We start from the raw sequence: 21563 nt of genomic DNA, 5'->3' as shown, positions 1-21563 counted from the left end.
TCACTCACTGCTCCGCAGTTTTGTGCAAATAAGTCTAGATGCGAATGCAAGAGATGAATCTTTAATGACATGTTGAAGTTAAGATTAGGATATGCCTGAAGATTTTCCACCAGCTCTTTATAGTAGTCTGACTTGGTGTTTCCAAGGAGATTTGTTACCACTATCTGGAATGCTACCCATGCAGCCTTTCCCTTGCCACACATTAAACAGTGAAACTCCTCGTCTTGCAGAAGTACACAAATCTGAAGACCAATGAAGACTCCTTCCTTTATCTTTGCTTCACTCAACCTTGGAAATTTACAAATGAGATACTTGAATGCTTCTGCATTTTTGTCCATTGCCTTTGCGAATTCATAGAATGAGAGTTGGAAGGGACCTCCTGGGTCATCTGGTCCAACCCCCCGCTCAAAGCAGGATTCACTAAATCATCCCAGACAGATATCTGTCCAGCCTCTGTTTGAAGACTTCCATTGAAGAACTCACCACCTGTCATGGCAGCCTGTTCCACTCATTGATCAACCTGTCAAAGTTTTTTCTAATATCTAATCTGTCTCCTCCCATTCAGTTTCATTTCATTGCTTCTAGTCTTTCCTTGTGCAAATGAGAATAAAGATGATCCTTCTATAATGTGACAGCCCTTGAGATATTTGTAGATAGCTATTAAGTCTCCTCTCAGTCTTTTCTGCAAGCTAAACATTCCCAAATCCTGCAACTGCTCCTCATAGGACATGGTTTGCAGACCGGTCACCATTCTGGTCGCTCTTCTCTGAACTTGCTCGAGTTTGTTTGTTTTTAAAATGTGGTGCCCAAAACTGGACACAGTATTCCAGGTGAGGTCTGACCAAAGAGGAGTAAAGGGCAATAATGACTTCACGTGATCTAGACTGTATGCTTCTGTTAATACATCCCAGAATTGCATTTGCCTTTTTTGCTGCTGCAACACTGTTGACTCATGTTTAGTTTATGATCTATTCGTATACCCAAGTCTTTTGCACATGTGCTGTTGCTTAGCCCTATTTCTCCCATTCTGTAAATGCTTTTTTCATTTTTATTGCCCAGATGTAGTACTTTGTATTTTTCCTTGTTAAAAACCATTGTTAGTTGCAGCCCACTGCTCCAGTTTATTTATATATTTTTGAATCCTCTCTCTCTTCTGTAGTATTAGCTATCCCCTCTAGCTTTGTGTCATCAGCAAATTTATTTAGTGTACCCTCAATTTCTGCATCTAAATAATTGATAAAGATGTTGAACAATACAGGGCCCAGGACAGAACCCTGTGGTACCCCACTTGAGACATTCTTCCAACTGGATGTGCAGCCATTTACGACCACTCTTTGGATCCGATCACTAAACCAGTTAGGAATCCACCTAACAGTTGCCTTGTCCATTCCATACTAGTCATTTTTTCAATAAGGATGGTGTGAGATACTTTGTCAAATGCTTTGCTGAAGTCAAGATATACTATATCTACAGCATTTCATTCTGTCATAGAAGGAAATTAAGTTAGTCTGACATGACCTATTTGTTACAAACCCATACTGACTCTAGTTAATCACTTCATTCTTATGCAGGTACTTGCATACATGTTTAATTTGTTCAAAGATCTTTCCTGGTATGGAAGTCTTCATGAGACCCAACTTGATATCCAATGGAGGTAACAGAATTTTCTGTGGTTCGACAAGTGGTGGATGGATGTATAGTCCACTTTTTCTTAGAAATTCCTTTCCCAATTGGGGGCACCATGCAGAAGTAACAATTGGTAATATGGTCAGTTGGCTCTCCCCATACCATAGGCACAGCAAAAGGCATTGTCTTTTCCCATTCAACCACTGTGTGAGGTGAATGAACATCAATTACAGCATGTATGTGGAGCCCAACTATTTTGCAGCCAAAATACAGGTTGTTGGCTTTCTTAACCATATGAGACAAGTTTCGCTTTTGTGACTCAAAAGTTACCTCACCACAGATATAGCAGAAATTATCTTTATTAATGCAAGTCCAATGCATCACTGAATAGCTGAATGATGCTATCAGTCGACCGCTGAAATTGCTGTGTGACTGATAGAGAACATGCACCGTTAATAGAGTTGTGTGATGCAAGTTTAATTAGGATTGCATCATCTTTCTTTGGCATCTATCATTGGTCATTTAGAGATGATGAAATACTATTGCCTCAATTCATTAGTCATTTGGAGATGATACAATATTGATGAAGCAATCCATTAGTCAGTTGGATGGTGCCAAACTGATGATACAAGGCTGATTTATTCCTTGCCTAGCATATCAAAGGCTGTGAGAAATATCACGCACCTCTATCTCAAACTAGAGCCAATTTCAAAATGTAACTAATTTTGGGGTGCTTAAAGCAAAAATGATGTTTAAGTTGAACGGTTTTCATGTTTGAACCAATTTTGCTGTTGACTAGTGTAATTTGCAGCTCAGACCACCCGAAGTCAGACCTGTGGGCTACACTAAACTAAGCAGAGTCCAGATGCCACCGTGTCCAGTACGGGAGCAAGCGTGATAGGATTTTACAGCTGCTTGGTTTAATGTAGTCCACACCTCAGACGTCCAGTGGTCTTTGCTGCAGGTTATCAGCAAAAGATCGCTAGAAGAAATTAGAAATATTTGATGGTCAAGTCCTGCATTATAATCATTTTCTTGTGAAAGTGGGAGAAACAGCTCTCTAATACAATGACATACATGTGTACACTATCAGCAGCTTAGGCACACTGTGGGGTGCTGAAGTGTCAGGCATTTGAAAACATTTCCCAGGATTTTTTGTGGGGAGTTTTGTCACTTTTCCAGAGTCTTAGAGTCTTTGAGCTGCCAGTAAGCGGGATAACCCCCTATGTTTGAATTGAAAGACCTTGGCTATCTTTTTTGGTTGCGTAGAAGTGTTTATTGGTAACATTTTGGGGTACATTATATTTGGCTCAGACCACATTTACCCTGGTGCTCTAAGCTGAGCTTTTAAGTTTCTGGCCTATTGAGTCACTTTGGACTCTCCAGCCTCTATTCCAATGGCATCTCTTTAGAGATGCAGAAAAATGGTCAATAGCTTTTCCCAGATGGGACAATGCTGGATAAGAGGTCAGAGTTTAAATTGATTCGGTCTGACACCTTACAGTGAGTGATTAGTCATTCAGAATCATTTTTCAGAGACTTCAGGTACGTTCACACCTAGCTTTTTTTCAGCAGCCAAAACCTGCTTTATTGGCAGTAAAAACCCTGCGATAAAAACATTTTGCAGCGTTCTTGGGTGCAGGTTACTTGTGTGATTTATCTACAGTACATGTTTAATAGGGTTTTTTTCACTAAAAAAAGCAGCAAGAACGCAGCAAAACCTGTTTGCTGCGCTGCAGATTTGGGTCAAAACACTGCAGAGCTCAAACTGTCAGGAATTAAAAAAAAACACAAACAAGTGGGCATGAGATTTCTGAAATCTCACTGCTTTTGCTGCTACTATAAGCCAACTTCTTATGACAAAACTTGCTAAATATGTCGAATGTAGTAAACTATAAATCTGATATTGCCATTATTGTACTGACCAGTAGAAAATTTTCATCGGTGAGCAATTACTTATGAGCAAAATAATTAAAATTATGAAGCTGCTATATATTTTAACCCACAGAAATTTACTTCTACTTTTAAGTTCATTATCTGGTACATTAAACTGAGCCAGTAAATGCAATTCTTGCTGCAAAGTACAAGTCCTTTTATGGTCGAGTAATCTGAAAAATATAATTCTGGTTCCTGGGAATAAACAAAACCTGGCTGTGGTGGGAGCCCTTAGAAAATTAAAGATACTGAAATTAAGGGTTTTTTTGGCTAAGACTAATTCACAGTAATGTGTTGAAGAATCTGTTTTCCCTTTGTTCGGCATTTATCCTTTTTGTTTTCAGTATTTGATGTCAGGCTGCTTACACAGAAATATACATTTGATAACTATCCTCCAAGGCTTTTTTAGATAGATGGTTTTTTTGCCTGTTTTTTTGTGCTTTTTCTGCATCCCCAACCCAAAAAGCTGCTCGTTTAACATTAAATGTGGAACACTACAATACTTGTTTCCTAAAAATAATTGAAAAGGAGTTAGTTTATGAAATGTAAGAATTTTTAACATGCCAAACAAAAAAAATAATGTTCACATCCTTTCAATAATCAAAAGCTCGTTTCATATGGAATGCTTGAAATAAACGTTCAAATAAAATCAGATTTCTTTATGAAAAAAATGTATTTTAATAGACGTATAATTTAAATAACTTAGATTGGAAAAAAACTAACAAAAGCAGGCTTTAAAAAAAAAAAAAAAAGAAAACAAAAAGGGGAAAAACAGGATATGGATTTATTACTTCCCCCAAAACCTGTTGCACGGTCCCTCCCTACCTGGTCTAAAAGTTCACTCCAATCTCAACCCTCCTGAGACTTCCACCTAAAGTCGCCGCAAAGCTCGCTTTTTGTCTGTCTTCTTTTTTGCTGCCAGTTTTTTGTCACGGTCTCCAGCATGTTTCTTGGCCATTGGCCCATCCCCAACAGCCACTGCAGCCGATGCAGATGAGCAGGGGTCCGTGGCATCTTTGCCCCTTAAAGATGAGCTCTGGGCATGAATTTCTGTCATTAGTCTTGCACGGGATGCATACTCCTCATAGTTCTCCAATAAAAGACGGCCGGCCTCTTCATTCAGCGCTGATTCAGGGTTCGGATGAATCAACAAACACTTTATGGTCTTTGAGAAAAGAGAAAAAAACATCAGTGAGATAACTGGTGCATCAGCAGCCTGCAGCTGCACCTTCATCGGTGGAGTAACTAAGGGGTTCCACTGCTGGACTACTTGTAATTGCTTATTTTATTTTCATTCATAAATCAATAGCACGTATAAATATTGTAATATATCTGATTACAGAAATCTGACTGTTTCTCCTGGACCGAGCCTTCATTTCCAACTCACGGGTAATGTCTTCAATGAACACAGACTTTCCCATTACCGAGATAGATGGCAGTCCGTGCGCAAAGGTCTATGGAGAAGGGTAAGGCTGGGTTCACACTGCGTTGCTGGCGTCCGTTAGACGGACTACGTTATACAGCGGCATAACACTGTAACATAGTCTGTTTAACGCCACCATTGACTCAATGACGGACGCATCACTAGCACACGTCCACAATGGGCGTGCGCTAGGGATGTGCCGTCATTGAGTGAAGGACCCTGAGATGTGGGCTGCAGCGTTTCCAGGTCCGTCACTGCTAGCACAGATATAGATAGCAGATGCTCTATCTGCTCTAGCATGCTGCCATACCGGCACTTACGTTTACAGCAGCCCGTAACCGTATTTGTTGAGCGGGCTGCTGTAAACGTAATGTGAACCCAGCCTTACTGATTTCAGGAGCACTGGCAGGAGGACATCTGCCTCTAGCCTCTCCACCCTCAGCTTTTCTTTCCCATCCTTCCCATAGGATTTGTAAGGGTATCATTTATTTGTAGTGGGAGGATCGGTCTTCTGAATACAGATTTTACCTATAAATTGAGAGTCAAAGATCAATCCAGGAAGAGAAAAGCAGATTCCTCTGATAAGATATAGCACAAAGCTGCTTATTTTCATGTGCACTATTGATTTGTGATATAAAAGTTATTAACAGTAAAGGTACCTTCACACTCAGCAACTTTACGAGAACGACAACGATCCGTGACGTTGCAGCATCCTGGATAGCGATCTCGTTGTGTTTGACACGCAGCAGCGATCTAGATCCCGCTGTGATATCGCTGGTCGGAGCTAGAAGACCAGAACTTTATTTGGTCGTCAGGTCGGCGTGTATCGTCGTGTTTGACAGCAAAAGCAACGATGCCAGCAATGTTTTACATGGAGCTAACGACCTGTGAGAACGATAAGTGAGTCACCGTTACGTCACAGGATCGCTCCTGCATCGTTCTGGAGCTGCTGTGTTTGACGTCTCTACAGCGACCTAAACAGCGACGCTGCAGCGATCGGCTCGTTGTCTATATCGCTGCTGCGTCACTGAGTGTGACGGTACCTTTACTCGAAGTAACCCATTTAAAGTGCAAACACCACACTCCTTTCCGCTTCCACAATGTAGAAAAGTGACGGCTGAAGCGGTCAGGTGACTGTCACATTGGGAACCCCAGCACTGACAACGCAGGTGAGCCGCTGGTCCAGGAGATATTTAAGCCTTGGAGTAAGGGCAGGTGCCTAGAAGCGCTTTGGATGCAGCATATGTTCGCCACATCCAAAGCGCTGCCGTCTATTGAACGCAGGTGAATCTGCATCTGATCACTGAACTGTGCGGAATTACTATGTCCAATACATTGAACGGGTGATATTTATCTTTCAGAGACTCGTGCCTCTGCAAGAGAAATGGACATGCTGCAGTCTGGAGAAACGTGCTGTATGTCAGTCTACGCAAGTGATCCGCAGGAGTCTGCACGCATTGTGAGCATGGAATTTCCTGAAATCTGCATAAGTGCTGCATAAGTACCTAGCATTTACAGATTGTGTGCATCTACCCTAACCGGTTTAACTTTTATTTCATAAATCGCACAAATGAAGAAAAGTAACTAATATAGCTTAGAGAAATCTGCTTCTTTCTCCTCCATGACTGATCAGTAATTCTGAAAATTCTCACTGAGGTAGAATCTGTATTCCGTAACGGCACTTTTCCATTAGTGGGAAAGTAGGAGGTAGTGGTGGGATACTGATGAGATTTGATGTAGATTGAGGGGGAGCAGGAGGAGCTCAGCCTTTAGCTTCAGTCTACATAGAATTGTATCAGTAGCCTCCGCCATCTCCCATCTCAGTAATGGGAAAGTTGTCACTGAATACAGATTCTACCTCAGAATTGAGAATTTTAATAACCGTTCAATTCTGGGGGAGAAAGGAGCTGATTTTTCTGATAAAATATATTACACTGATGCTTATTTTCATAGTCACTATTTAGAAATAAAAAGACTATTACCATTTAAGTAATTAAGAGTTTATCAGTAGATGACAATCCCTTTAGCTTCACATGTCCAACAAATACACAAAGGAAACACCAAGGTTACTTACCGCTGGCCGGTTTTTTCGGAGCCCATGACAGCACACATGAGAGAGGGGATCCGCCCAGTCAGGACAGGAAACCTACTGAAATAAAAGGGCGGTACCTCTCCCTCGCTTCAGTTGGTTTTCAGAGCATGAGAGGCCCCCTTGGTTAGTACACATGGCAATCCACCACCACATCATAATAACAAAAAACACCCAACTAAAAAGTGCGCACCAAAGGGTGAAAAAAGAAGGGAGGGAATATACAGGTGCTGTCATGGGCTCCGGAAAAAACGGCTACCGGTAAGTAACCTTGGTGTTTTCCTGTCTCCCATGACAGCACACGAGAGATTTTTGGAGAAAGGAACACCTTAGGGAGGGACCACCGCTTGCAGCACCCTTCTACCAAAGGTAAGGTCAGTAGAGGAAGATAAGTTCAGTCGGTAGTGTTTAAAGAAGGTAGACGGTGAGGACCAGGTAGCGGCTTTACATATGTGATCAATCGATACCTCTACTTTTCAGCCCAGGAAGTAGCCACGGCCCTGGTGGAGTGAGCCTTGATGCCTTCAGGGATCGGAACGCCACATGCAGCATAGGATAAGCTAATGGCCTCCCTAATCCACCTGGCAATAGTACCTTTGGACACCCCATGACCTTTCCTGCTACCCTGGAAAGCTACAAATAGAGACTGATCTTTCCTCCACTGACTGGTTAAGGATATGTACTGTAACATAGAACTCCTTACGTCAAGAGTATGAAACGTTTCCTCACCTGGATTTTTTGGATTAACACAAAATGAGGGTAATACAATCTCCTGACTCCTATGAAATTTAAGAACTACCTTAGGTAGATAAGCCGGATCTGGTCTTAGAATCACCCTGTCGTCATATATCTGAGTGTATGGAGGACAAACGGACAGGGCTTGCAAGTCACTCACCCTACGTGCGGATGTCAAAGCTACCAATAGCACTGTTTTTAGAGTGAGAAATTTTATCGATAATTCTTGCAAAGGCTCAAAAGGACTCTTAGTTCGAGCATCTAAAACCAGATTTAAATCCCAGGGAGGAATTATCTGAATTACTACAGGTCTAGACCTACTACATGATTTAATGAAATGGGCAACCCACTTATTGGAGGCTAAATTACAATGATATAAAGCTCCTAATGCTGACACTTGAACCTTAAGTGTATTGGTAGCCAACCCTAGCTGTAAGCCTGCTTGCAGAAACTCTAAAATAGCACCCACAGGAGCCTCATCCGACAAAGGTTGTCCTAAAAACTCTAGAAACCTCTTCCATGTCCTACCATAAATTCTCGATGTAATCGGCTTCCTACTTTTCAGTAGGGTGGAGACTAGCCCTGGCGAGAATCCCTGTCGGCTTAGTAATGCCCTCTCAAATTCCAGGCTGCCAGATGGAAGCCCTTCACTTGAGTGGCATACTGGACCCTGGGTAAGCAGGTCCGGGACCTCTGGTAGGATCCATGGATCGGTTACCGACATTTGTCTTAGGAGAGAAAACCATGGTCTTTTTGGCCAAAATGGAGCAATCAGAATCACTCTTGCCTGCTCCATCCTGATCTTCCTCACTACAACCGGAATTAATGATATCGGTGGAAACACGCAAGCGAGGCTGAACTTCCACGGTATTCGGAGGGCATCTACTGCAACAGGGTTCCCCCTCGGGTCTAACGAGCAGAACCTCTCCACCTTCCTGTTGTGAAGCGTGGCAAACAAGTCTATTACCGGTTCGCCCCAGGCCTGCACTATTTGTTGGAACACCCTGGGATTCAGCGACCATTCTCCCTGTCTTAGCTTTTTGCGACTTAAGTAGTCCGCCTTCGTGTTTTCGACCCCCTTTATGTGCAGAGCTGTGAGGGACAGTAGGTGAGATTCTGCTAACTGAAGCGCCGATGTTGCCCTCATGAGTGAAAGGGACCTCGTTCCCCCCTGATGATTGACATAGGCTACTACTGCGTAATTTTCGGACATCACTCTGGTATGACGACCCTGAAGGATTGGAAGGAAATGTCTTACTGCCCTTTCTACAGCCCATAACTCTCATATTGGATGTTTGATATTTTTCTGTATGGGACCAAGACCCCTGTATGGAAAGGGTCCCTAGATGTGCACCCCATCCTGTACCACTCGAGTCCGTTGTGATCACGTCTTCTATCGGAGTTAGCCACTGAACCCCTGAGCTCAAGTGATCCCTCACTGACCACCAGACTAGGGAATCTCTGACGCGTAACGAGAGATGAACTTTTCCCTCTAAATGCCCTTCTAACAACCTTTGTGTTGACAGGACCTCCCACTGCAATTGCCTCAGGTGGAACTGTGCCCATTTTACAGCGGGAATACAGGATGTTAGTGACCCTAGCAGAGACATCGCCTTTCTTAACGTCATCACAGGCTGATGTATCGCCAGTTCCAGAAGACTTTGTATTTTGGATATTTTGCTCTCCGGCAGGAGACAGTTGATGCATGGAGTCTAGAACCAACCCCAGGAAGGATTGAACCTTTTCTGGTGTTAATCTCGACTTGGCGACATTTACCTCCCAACCTAACACTGCTAGGGTCGTAGTCACTTCTATTTGTGCAAGACAGTGATCTACTGATCTGCCTATTACCAGGAAGTCGTCTAGGTACGGAACAATGACTATGTCCCGGGAACGGAGGAAGGACATGACCTGACATTAATTTTGTAAATCTTGGCGCTATTGATAGACCAAATGGAAGGGCAGCATACTGGTAGTGTTTGAGTTGTCCTTGGACAATCACTGCTACTCTCAGAAATCTTTGATAGTCCCGATGAATTGGGACATGGTAGTAAGCGTCTTTTAAGTCTATAGCTGCCATGAAGCAGTCCGCGAACAGTATCTTTATCGCGGAGCTTACCGACTCCATCTTGAAGGAGTAATTTTTTATTGACCGGTTGAGTTTTTTTAAGTTGACAATAGTCCTTAGTGAGCCATCTGGTTTTCGTATCAAGAAGAGGGGAATAAAACCCTTTTCCTTTTCTTTTGGAACTTCTACTAGGACCTTTTTTAGAACTAGCCCCAATACCTCTGTTTCCAGAGCTAGTTGTTCCTCTGGAAGTTTTCTGCATGGTGTCAACACAAAAGTCTGTCGAGGTGGATGAATAAATTTTATTTTTAGTCCGTCGCCGACAACATTCAACGCCCAGCAACTGAGGGAAATATTTAACCAGGCGTGAAGATAGAAAGAAAGCCTTCCCCCTACTTCTAGCTTGGCGTCATTGGGAGGGCTTTTTTGTGGATGTGGAGGGGCCCTTAAACATATACCCCGATCCTTTTCTATCTCTATAGTCCCAGTTCCTTCTATCTCCCGGAGGGCGACCTCTATTGAATTTTCCTCTCCGAAAATAAGGCCGTCTGATATCCACTGGAAAACAAGGAAAACCTTTTTTCTTGTCGCCAGCTTTTTCTAAAATGTCCTCCAGTTTCTGACCAAAGAGGAATTTGCCGTCACACGGAATGGAACAGAGTCTATTTTTTGAGGGTAAGTCCCCTGGGCACCCCTTCAACCACAAGGCACGTCTTGCCGCGTTAGACAACCCTGCTGCCCTAGCTGCAAGTCTTACAGAGTCTGCTGAAGAATCAGCTATAAAGGCTGCCGCTCCTTGTGCCATTGCCATATTGGTCAGGACCTCGTCTCTCGGCACTCTAGATTTCAACTGATCCTCTATTTGTTGCAGCCAGACAATAAGGGAGCGGGCAACACATGTTCCAGCTATTGCCGGTTTAAGACCTCCTGCGGCTGCTTCCCAGGTATGTTTTAAAAAAGCATCCGCTTTTTTATCTAAAGGGTCTCTTAGGACGCCTGAATCCTCCAAGGTTAGGGATGACCTTTTAGATGACCTAGCCACCGCACCATCAATTTTAGGGGCTTTATCCCATACTTCTGAATCCTTTTCCTCAAAAGGATAACGTCTCTTAGAAGCTGAGGGAAGACTACCAGACTTTTCAGGCTTCTTCCACTCTTTCTATAAGGATTTTAACTAGCATTTACTGGGAAGGTACGCTTCCTCTTTTCCTCCAAACATAACGTCCTCTACTGATCTGGACTCCTTCTCATCTTTAAGGCCCATTGTAGCCCTAACTGATTTAACCAGTTTATCTGTATTCTCAGTTAGGAAGCATGGTCGGCCCCCAACATCGCTATCCGAAGAGGAGCCAGAGAACACAGAAGAGGACGAACATGGAGACAGAGATCCTTCTTGATATTCCTCAGATTGAGGGGTACCAGAATCTGAAACAGTCTCTAGGATCTTGCTACTTCTCTTTTTAAGGACTGATTTTAAAGACCCTTTAACCTCTGCTCTAATCATGGCCCTGAGGCTAGCGGCAAAGTCAGGGGATTCATCCTGAATAGTTTTTTGGATGCAGTCCGCACAGAGGCTTTTCTGCCATTGGACTGCTAGCGGGGCTTTGCAGAGGGCACATTCTTTGTTCTTGGACTTGGCACTAGCCTTCCTCGGCGCCTGAGAAGCAAGCAGAGAAATGTAGCCCATTACCACCAATGTGACATTCACGAAGATCACTCACCACCCGCTGACACTCAAGGGTATCGGATTTTGAGGCTGATCTGGAGTACGGATAACATCCCTCCTAGAAGCTGAGGAGTCCTGCGACCTTCGATCCGGACGACTGCCGCTTCTCCTCTTAGCATGCTGGTGAGCAGACATAGTACCTGGTAAGCCCTCCTGCTGCTGCTGTGGTGATGACTGTTGTGAGTGCTGCTCCATACAATCCTCCATAGCGGAGCTCTGTAGATGTGAGCACTTTTCCTGTGGACTCACCCCCTTTTGAAGGGTGATCCACTCTGCTCACCGCCTCATCCGGTACAAAACTCTGCTCCTCCCCCACCTCTTCGCCCACCAGGAGACCCAGGAGATCCCTGTGACGCTGCAGCGTCTGTCTATGGGCGCCGCCATCTTGGATCCGGCGCGCAGCAGCGACGTCACGCGGGCACGCCCAATCCCAGCGTGCCCTGCGCGCATCACCGCTGCGCACCCGGAAGCCAGACCAGAGCCGACGGCAACAGCAGAGAGGGCAGAGAGCGGCGTGGCAGCCGCAGAAGAGCCACAGGACTCCGGACTGCGCTGCCCAACGCCGCACGTGCGCAAATGCCCCAGGACCTGCGAACGGCGCTTCCACACCCTGAAGGCCGGCATACAGGCATGCTGCCTGTTCTTCCAGTGCCAGGACAGGAGTGGGTGAGTGACTTTAGCACAAGGGTTCCCATCAGGACAGGAAACCCAACTGAAGCAAGGGAGAGGTACCGCCCTTTTATTTCAGTAGGTTTCCTGTCCTGACTGGGCGGATCCCCTCTCATGTGTGCTGTCATGGGAGACGGGAAAATTATGCCTCCTATGTGTGCATATGTCAGATGCAAAGAGCTGAGATCCGTCACACCTAGTCCCCAAAGCTGCCATTTTAGCAGAGATGTTTAAACATGGCGTGAAATGCCAGAAGGCACTAATTTTTGCACAACTCTGCAAATTTGGCAACTTTTCAAAGTTGTTTCATGACAGTATTGTGGAGAAACTGCATGGACGAGTCACACAAGTCTGCTGGAGTTGGGGTGCCAGTATGTCAGTCAACATAATAGAAAAATAGTGAACTGCTAAAATTTGTCCACTTTCGAAATTTGTCAGAGCTGGCAGAAAAAGCAGAAAAATTGCCAAAGATGCACACGCCTTGGAACAGACATTGCAGCGTTAACATTGTGTTAGGGCTGAAATGCTTGTACCTCATTGTTCTTGTGACGCAAACGTGTGGCACCATAAAATCACAAGACTCCTGCGAGTATTGTTCATTATTACTGCAGGAGGACCAACACATTCTTCCCCAAAACACCAGGGATACAGAGGTCTGAAAGCCTGCACAGTGTGCTGGGGAAAACAGGTCTTCACTGAATACGGAGAATGATTAGTTCTGGAGGAGAAAAGCCAATTTCACTGACAATATGTAAGCTATTTATTTTCATGTGTACTATTGGTTTATGCAATAAAAATTTAAGTCGACAGTTACTCTTCAAGGGGTCTCAAAACAGTGTATATGCTCTGTCATACTGGACAATTTACACTAGATTGTTACTTAGATGACATCATCCAGCATTTTTTCAAGAACATTAAAATTGTAAGGGAATTTTCATCATAAACCATGCTCGTCTGTACGCCGACAATGCATCACTTTTGTGGGACACTTTCTTACCAGTAACACGTGTCTAATGCCAAGTTCTGCTTTCCAGTCTTTCTTTAAAACATTTACACAGATTTCTCCATTGTTGCTAACATTTGGATGAAATATTTTGGTAAGGAAGTATCCCTTTGGAGGGGCAGCGGGAAAATCTTTGCCCAAGATTAACTTCATTCTGAAAACTCCCCCTGAATATGGAGTTCCCTCTGCAAAACAACAACAACAAAAAAAAAACAAGTTTGATATTAACTTACAGGTAAGAAACCCACAGGCATGTTCCATCAATGCAAGGATGTGTTCAGATGGCAGCATTGAAAGTCAGGCTAGTCGTGACTACATACTTGACTGGCTGTGACTGGAGATGCCTTTACATTATTCTGGTCTGTAAAATGGACAATATTCCTGCAATTCCAGACAACCATTCGTCTGGGTGGAAAAATCAGCCAGGTACACTGGCAATAAGGGGTCTGTGTGCGGTCCATTGAACACAGACTGATTGTTCACCCCTCAATTATCCCTTATTGCCACCCTAAAGCCATGTTCACACGTTGCATTTTTGCTGCTTTTTAATGCAAATTTTAAGCTGCGTTTTACAGTACCAGAAAAGTACGATTCCAGAAAACTCATATGCATGTTTTTTCCTGACAGATTTGGAAAACTGCAGCATGTCACTTTCATTTTTCACCCATAGAAAACAATGACTAAGTGCAAAAATGCAGCAGGAAATGCAGGTATCAGGTTTTGCTGTGTTTTTAGTGAAAACCCGACAGCAGTATATGAAGCCAATATATTTTTGTGATTTTCCCAAGTTTAACCCCTTAGTGACAGAGCCAAATTTCTGAAATCTGACCAGTGTCACTTTATGTGGTAACTGCAACGCTTCAACAAATCCCAGTGATTTTGAGATTGTTTTTTCATGACACATTATACTTTATGTTAATGGTAAATTTAGGTCAATATGTTGGGTTTATTTATAAAAAAATATCAAAAATTTGAGAAAAATGTTAAAAAATTAGCAATTTTCTAAATTTGAATGATTATCCCTTTAATCCAGATGGTCATACCACATCAAACCATTAATAAGTAACATTTCCCTCATGTCTGCTTTACATCAGCACCATTTGTAAAATGTTATTTTATTTTCTTAGCATATTAGGAGGTTTAAAAATGTAGCAGCAATTTTTCATTTTTTCAAGGAAATTTACAAAATTTATTTTTTATGGACCTCTCCATGTTTGAAGTGACTTTAGGGGTCCCATATATTGGGAAACCCCCAAACATGATGCCATTTTAAAAACAGCACCCCTAGACATATTGAAAACGGCTGTCAGGTAGTTTATTAACCCTTCAGGTGCTTTACAGGAATTAATGCAAAGTGACATGACAGAAATGAAAATATGTATTTTTACCACCTAAATGCCGCTAACTTCTGAACAGGTTACTACAGCCGTCAGACTCTAAGGCCGCTACTTGGTCGTGAATTGCCATGGCAAACATCAGGACCACACAATCATGATCTGAGGGCACCAGTTTGGATAAAGAGAAAACCTCCACACTCTGTTAACCATTTATAATGATGTAGTCACTATTAACAGCAGCATCTAAGGGGTTAACCAGATTTGGGAGGTGCAAACACTGATCTTGGCTGATACTGCAAGTTGTCAGCTATAGTGTACAGAAGACAGCTGCTGGATTGTGACCTGTATGGGGAGACTATTCTCTTATATCTCAGGTCAGTTAAAAGACGTATTGGCTGTCACTAAGGGGTTAAACCATACTGTCTTGGTCTCTTCACATTAGCCTGTTAGTTGGGATAAGTACAGTTTAAATTAGTGATGTAAAAACATTGGCCAACCAAGGCGAGAGACTGAACAATGCCTTTGTCCTACTAACGTTTAAAGTAAGCCGTGTCCTACAAACGGAATACCCGGTCCATGCCTTAGGTAAACTATTCCCAAATAGTTCACCTCCCCCTGCTGTTACATTTGTAATATTGTGTATTTTTTCATGAACTCATGTGAACTTTTTTGTTCAGAATAGTCACTTTTTTCAGACAAAACAAATCTTCAACTAAATTTCATGAAATTTATCTTTTTTCCAAAAAATGGTTTTATGGTTTCACATGTGTCTTGCATTGCTGAACTGTTAATGCTTCTCTGGTGGAAGCAAAGCTGAACGTTCGGATCCTGAAAAATACAGCAAAACCTTTTTGCAAGAGATCTCTTTACTGCCTAGAGATCAGGTTTTGCCTGCAGAAAAAAACTGTAAAAATGCAACGTGTGAACATGTCCAAGGAAAGTGGCTTGTGTCTCACCACCGCCCAGCTCTTTGGTGTTACAGCAAGTTTTGGCCTTTATGCCAGACCATATGTTTTCAACTTTTCTATTGCCACATTCCAAGAGCAAATTTTTGATTACATAAAATTCAGTGGATATATATAAAAAGAAAAAAAGTCTACACACCATTGGTAAAATGCCAGGATTTTGGCATGTAAAATTTTATGAAGGAGGATCATTTGAGAACTTTTTGCACTTTTAATGTCACCCATAATCTGTATCTCAATGAATTGAACAAAAATCATTTTGGAGGGAGAAAAACAAAAAATGTTCATGCATACGTGTGAACACCCTCTTATTACTGGGGATGTGGTTGTGTTCAGAATATCACATTTACACTCATAGTAAATAATCAATACACAGTTGTCATTTACATGGACTCTGATTAACCCCATATAAAAGTTTAGATGTTCTAGTATATTTTCTTTTTTTATTTCTACAGCACCAACATTTGTTATCACTTTACATTTTAGAGGGGACTTGTACAAAGACATTACAGAAAAACAATCAGGGCACCACAGTGGCGCAGTGGTTAGCACTGCAGCCTTGCAGCGCTGAAGTCCTGGGTTCAAACTCCACCAAGGACAAGAGTTTGTATGTTCTCTCCGTGTTTGCGTGGGTTTCCTCCGGGTACTCCGGTTTCCTCCCACATTCCAAAGACATAGGGAATTTAGATTGTGAGCCCCAACTGGGACAGCGACGATAATGTGTGCAAACTGTAAAGCGCTGCGGAATATGTTAGCGCTATATAAAAAATAAAGATTATTATAAATACCAAGAGGAGTGAGGGTCCTACTCAAGCTACAATCTAGGAGCTAGGTGAGACATGAAAGGAAAATGGTAAAAGCTTGTATTGTACTGTCCAGCCAGCAACACCTTATTGCATTTCTCTGGATCAACATGTTAGGCTATGGGTTTAAGTAGATGGTCTTAAAGTCTTCCTTCAACCTTAAAGGGAACCTGTCACCCCCAAAATCGAAGGCAAGCTAAGCCTACCGGCATCAGGGGCTTATCTACAGTATTCTGTAATGCTGTAGATAAGCCCCCGGATGTGTCCTGAAAGAGGAGAAAGAGGTTATATTATACTCACCCAGAAGAGGTCCCGGTTCTGTTCTGGTCCGATGGGCGTTGCACTCCGATCCAGGGCCTCCCATCTTCTTATGATGACTTCCTCTTTTCGTCTTCAGGCTGCGGCGTACTTTGTCTGCCCTGTTGAGGGCAGAGCAAAGTACTGCAGTGAGCAGGCGCCGGGAAAGGTCAGAGAGGCCTTTCTCATCTTTCAGGATACATCGGGGGTAGATAAGCCCCTGATGCCGGTGGGCTTAGCTCACCATCGATTTTGGGGGTGACAGGTTCCCTTTAACCCCTTCCCGACCTTTGACGCCACGTAGGCATCATGAAAGTCGGTGCCAATTCGACTTGTGACGCCTATATGGCGTCATGGAATGATCGCGTCCCTGCAGATCGGGTGAAAGGGTTAACTCCAATTTCACCCGATCTGCAGGGACAGGGGGAGTGGTACTTCAGCCCAGGGGGGGTGGCTTCACCCGCTCGTGGCTACGATCGCTCTGATTGGCTGTTGAAAGTGAAACTGCCAATCAGAGCGATTTGCAATATTTCACCTAAAAAACTGGTGAAATATTACAATCCAGCCATGGCCGATGCTGCAATATAATCGGCCATGGCTGGAAACACTTATTTGACCCCCCCACCACACCGATCGCCCCCCCCAAGCCACCGATCTGTGCTCCGCTCCCCCGTCCTCCTGTCCGCTCCCCCCGTGCTCCTATGCCCCCCCCCGTGCTCCGACGCCCCCCCCCCATACTTACCGAGGCTCCCGGTGTCCATCCGTCTTCTCTATGGGCGCCGCCATCTTCCAAAATGGCAGGCGCATGCGCAGTGCGCCCGCCGGCAGATTCGTTACAAGTACATTTTGATCGCTGTGATAGAACCTATCACAGCGATCAAAATAAAAAATAATAAACCCCCCCCTTTATCACCCCCATAGGTAGGGACAATAATAAAATAAAGAAAATATTTTTTTTTCTTTTTCCACTAGGGTTAGGGTTAGAACTAGGGTTAGAACTAGGGGTAGGGGGTTAGGGTTATGGCATGTGCACACAGTGCGGATTTGGCTGCGGATCCGCAGCAGATTGGCCGCGGATCCGCAGCGGATTGGCCGCGGTTCCGCAGCGGATTGGCGGCTGCGGATTCGTAGCAGTTTTCCATCAGGTTTACAGTACCATGTACACCTATGGAAAACCAAATCCGCTGTGCCCATGGTGCGGAAAATTCCGTGCAGAAACGCTGCGTTGTATTTTCCGCAGCATGTCAATTCTTTGTGCGGATTCCACAGCGTTTTACACCTGTTCCTCAATAGGAATCCGCAGGTGAAATCCGCACAAAAAAAACACTGGAAATCCGCTGTAAATCCGCAGGTAAAACGCAGTGCCTTTTACCTGCAGATTTTTCAAAAATCGTGCGGAAAAATCTCACGAATCCACAACGTGGGCACATAGCCTTAGGGTTAGGGTTGGAATTAGAGTTAGGGTTGGAATTAGGGCTAGGGTTGGAAATAGGGTTAAGATTAGGCTTGTGGTTAGGGTTACGGATAGGGTTAGGGGTGTGTTGGGGTTACAGTTGTGATTAGGGTTAGGATTAGCGTTACGGGTGTGTTGGGGTTAGGGTTGTGGTTAGGGGTGTGTTGGGGTTAGGGTTGTGATTAGGGTTATGGCTACAGTTGGGATTAGGATTGTGTTGGGGTTAGTGTTGAAGTTAGAATTGAGGGGTTTCCACTGTTTAGGCACATCAGGGGTCTCCAAACGCAACATGGCGCCACCATTGATTCCAGACAATCTTGCGTTCAAAAAGTCAAATGGTGCTCCCTCCCTTCCAAGCCCCGACGTGCGCCCAAACAGTGGTTTACCCCCACATATGGGGTACCAGTGTACTCAGGACAAACTGGGCAACTGTTGGGGTCCAATTTCTCCTGTTACCCTTGCAAAAATAAAAAATTACTTGCTAAAACATAATTTTTGAGGAAAGAACAATCATTTTTTATTTTCACGGCTCTGCGTTATAAACTTCTGTGAAGCACTTGGGGGTTGAAAGTGCTCACCACACATCTAGATAAGTTCCTTGGGGGGTCTAGTTTCCAAAATGGGGTCACTTGTGGGGTGTTTCTACTGTTTAGGCACATCAGGGGCTCTGCAAATGCAATGTGACGCCCGCAGACCATTCCATCAAAGTCTGCATTTCAAATGTCATTACTTCCCTTCCGAGCCCTGACGTGTGCCCAAACAGTGGTTTACCCCCACATATGGGGTATCAGCGTACTCACAACAAACTGGGCAACAAATATTGGGGTCCAATTTCTCCTTTTACCCTTGTGAAAATAAAAAATTCTGGGCTAAAAATCATTTTTGAGGAAAGAAAAATTATTTTTTATTTTCACGGCTCTGCGTTATAAACTTCTGTGAAGCACCTGGGGGTTATAAGTGCTCACTATGCATCTAGATAAGTTCCTGGGGGGGGGTCTAGTTTCCAAAATGGGGTCACTTGTAGGGGAGCTCCAATGTTTAGGCACACAGGGGCTCTCCAAACGCGACATGGTGTCCGCTAATGATCGGAGCTAATTTTCCATTCAAAAAGTCAAATGGCACGCCTCCCCTTCCGAGCCTTGCCGTGCACCCAAACAGTGGTTTACCCCCACATATGAGGTATCGGCGTACTCAGGAGAAATTGCCCAACAAATTTTAGGATCCATTTTATCCTGTTGCCCATGTGAAAATGAAAAAATTGAGGCTAAAAGAAATTGTGTGTGAAAAAAAGTACTTTTTCATTTTTATGGATCAATTGGTGAAGCACCTGAGGGTTTAAAGTGCTCACTATGCTTCTAGATAAGTTCCTTGGGTGGTCTAGTTTCCAAAATGGGGTCACTTGTGGGGGAGCTCAAATGTTTAGGCACACGGGGGCTCTCTAAACGCGACATGGTGTCCACTAAAGATTGGAGCCAATTTTTCATTCAAAAAGTCAAATGGCGCTCCTTCCCTTCCAAGCCCTGCCGTGCGCTCAAACAGTGGTTTACCCCCACATATGAGGTATCAGCGTACTCAGGACAAATTGGACAACAATGCTCGTGGTCCAGTTTCTCCTTTTACCCTTGGGAAAATAAAAAAATTGTTGCTAAAAGATCATTTTTGTGACTAAAAAGTTAAATGTTCATTTTTTACTTCCATGTTGCTTCTGCTGCTGTGAAACACCTGAAGGGTTAATAAACTTCTTGAATGTGGTTTTGAGCACCTTGAGGGGTGCAGTTTTTAGAATGGTGTCACTTTTGGGTATTTTCAGCCATATAGAACCCTCAAACTGACTTCAAATGTGAGGTGGTCCCTAAAAAAATGGTTTTGTAAATGGTGTTGTAAAAATGAGAAATCACTGGTCAAATTTTAACCCTTATAACTTCCTAGCAAAAAAAAAAAAAAATGTGTTTCCAAAATTGTGCTGATGTTATTTATTAACTATTTTGTGTCACATAACTCTCTGGTTTAACAGTATAAAAATTCAAAATGTGAAAATTGGGAAATTTTCAAAATTTTCGCCAATTTTCCATTTTTTTCACAAATAAACTCAGAAATTATCGACCTAAATTTACCACTAACATGAAGCCCAATATGTCACGAAAAAACAATCTCCGAATCGCTAGGATCCGTTGAAGCGTTCCTGAGTTATTACATCATAAAGGGACACTGGTCAGAATTGCAAAAAACGGCAAGGTCATTAAGGCCAAAATAGGCCGGGTCATGAAGGGGTTAAATACTACTATGTGGATACATAGGGGGATTTTAAACACTGCATGAACCAGTCACCAGCCAGTATCCATACAAGTACGGACACAGAGTTAAGTGAAAGGTGTGTGAAGATGCTAAGATGGTCCTCATTTGGAAGAAAATTTGTGTGTGGGTAAAACAGGATTAGTTAGATAAGTGTGGCGAGGTGATATGTCAGTATAAAGTGCATTTTTAGGGCACGCTTAAAACTGGATATTTTGGATTAATCGAATAGTCCTGGGTAGTGCATTTCAAAGAACTGACAGCACAGGAGAAGTCTTGGAGACGAGAGTGGGAGGTTCGGATTATTGAGTATGTTAGTCTAAGGTGATTAGTAGGGATGAGCAATCGTGCTCACAACATGTTATCTAAGCATGCTCAGGTGCTAGCCGAGCGTGTCCGGAGTGATCGAATAATATGTTTGAGTCCCTGCGGATGTTAAGGTGCAAGAATGATGGACTCCTGGAAATACAATTACCGGTAGGAGAAATACCAAATAAATGGAATCTCTAGGGTGGGACTACTGCCTGAAGGACCTTCCTTCCATAGTCTAGCTCAGGGGTCTCAAAAACACGAGACGCATGCAGCATTATACTGTGTGGGGGTGGGTTATATGATAAGGATGAGGGGCCATGCATACCAGGGTAGGGATGAGGGGGCCACGCATACCAGGATTGGGAACATTGGTACAGAATTAACTATTTTTTTCTTCACTTTTTTTTCACTCTATTTTCTACATGGATACAATACAAGAACCTGGATGGGGACATACCGTATATACTCGAGTATAAGCCAGATTTTCAGCCCATTTTTGGGGGCTTAAAGTCCCCCTCTTGGCTTATATGTGAGTCATACCCAGGGGTCGGCAGGGAAAGCGGAGTGGGGGCTGTCTAATTATAGTCACCTGCTCCTGGCGCGGTCCCTGCAGGTCCATGGCTCCCCAGCTTCTTCCTGTACCGAGCGGTCACATGGTACCGCTTATTACAGTAATGAATATGCGGCTCCACCTCCCATAGGGGTGGAGTCGCATATTCATTACTGTAATGAGCGGTAACGGTGACCTCAATACAGGAAGAAGCTGCGGCACTGGGGAACAGGGACTGCACAGCGCCAGGAGCAGGTGAGTATAACGGGTAGGGGAGTGC

The 21563-nt window shown here is 43.6% G+C and overlaps 1 protein-coding gene across 2 annotated transcripts in view; it reads right to left on the bottom strand.

The window, feature by feature from the left end:
* Window positions 1–4215: 4215 nt before the first annotated feature.
* UBE2S (ubiquitin conjugating enzyme E2 S) overlaps window positions 4216–21563 on the bottom strand; it is a 34393-nt gene continuing 17045 nt past the window's right edge. For both annotated transcript variants that reach the window (XM_077250669.1, XM_077250670.1), the window contains 2 exons: window positions 13269–13459; window positions 4216–4726 (listed from right to left, as the gene is read on the bottom strand). In XM_077250669.1, coding sequence (XP_077106784.1) covers window positions 4433–4726; window positions 13269–13459 — 485 coding nt within the window. In that variant the 3' untranslated portion in view covers window positions 4216–4432. The remainder of the gene's footprint in view (window positions 4727–13268; window positions 13460–21563) is intronic.

The sequence above is a fragment of the Ranitomeya variabilis genome, chromosome 4 (genome assembly GCF_051348905.1).
Source record: "Ranitomeya variabilis isolate aRanVar5 chromosome 4, aRanVar5.hap1, whole genome shotgun sequence".
NCBI lineage: Eukaryota > Metazoa > Chordata > Amphibia > Anura > Dendrobatidae > Ranitomeya > Ranitomeya variabilis.
The sequence above is the reverse complement of the archived record's forward strand: the minus strand, read 5'-3'. Positions and strand labels throughout refer to the sequence as shown.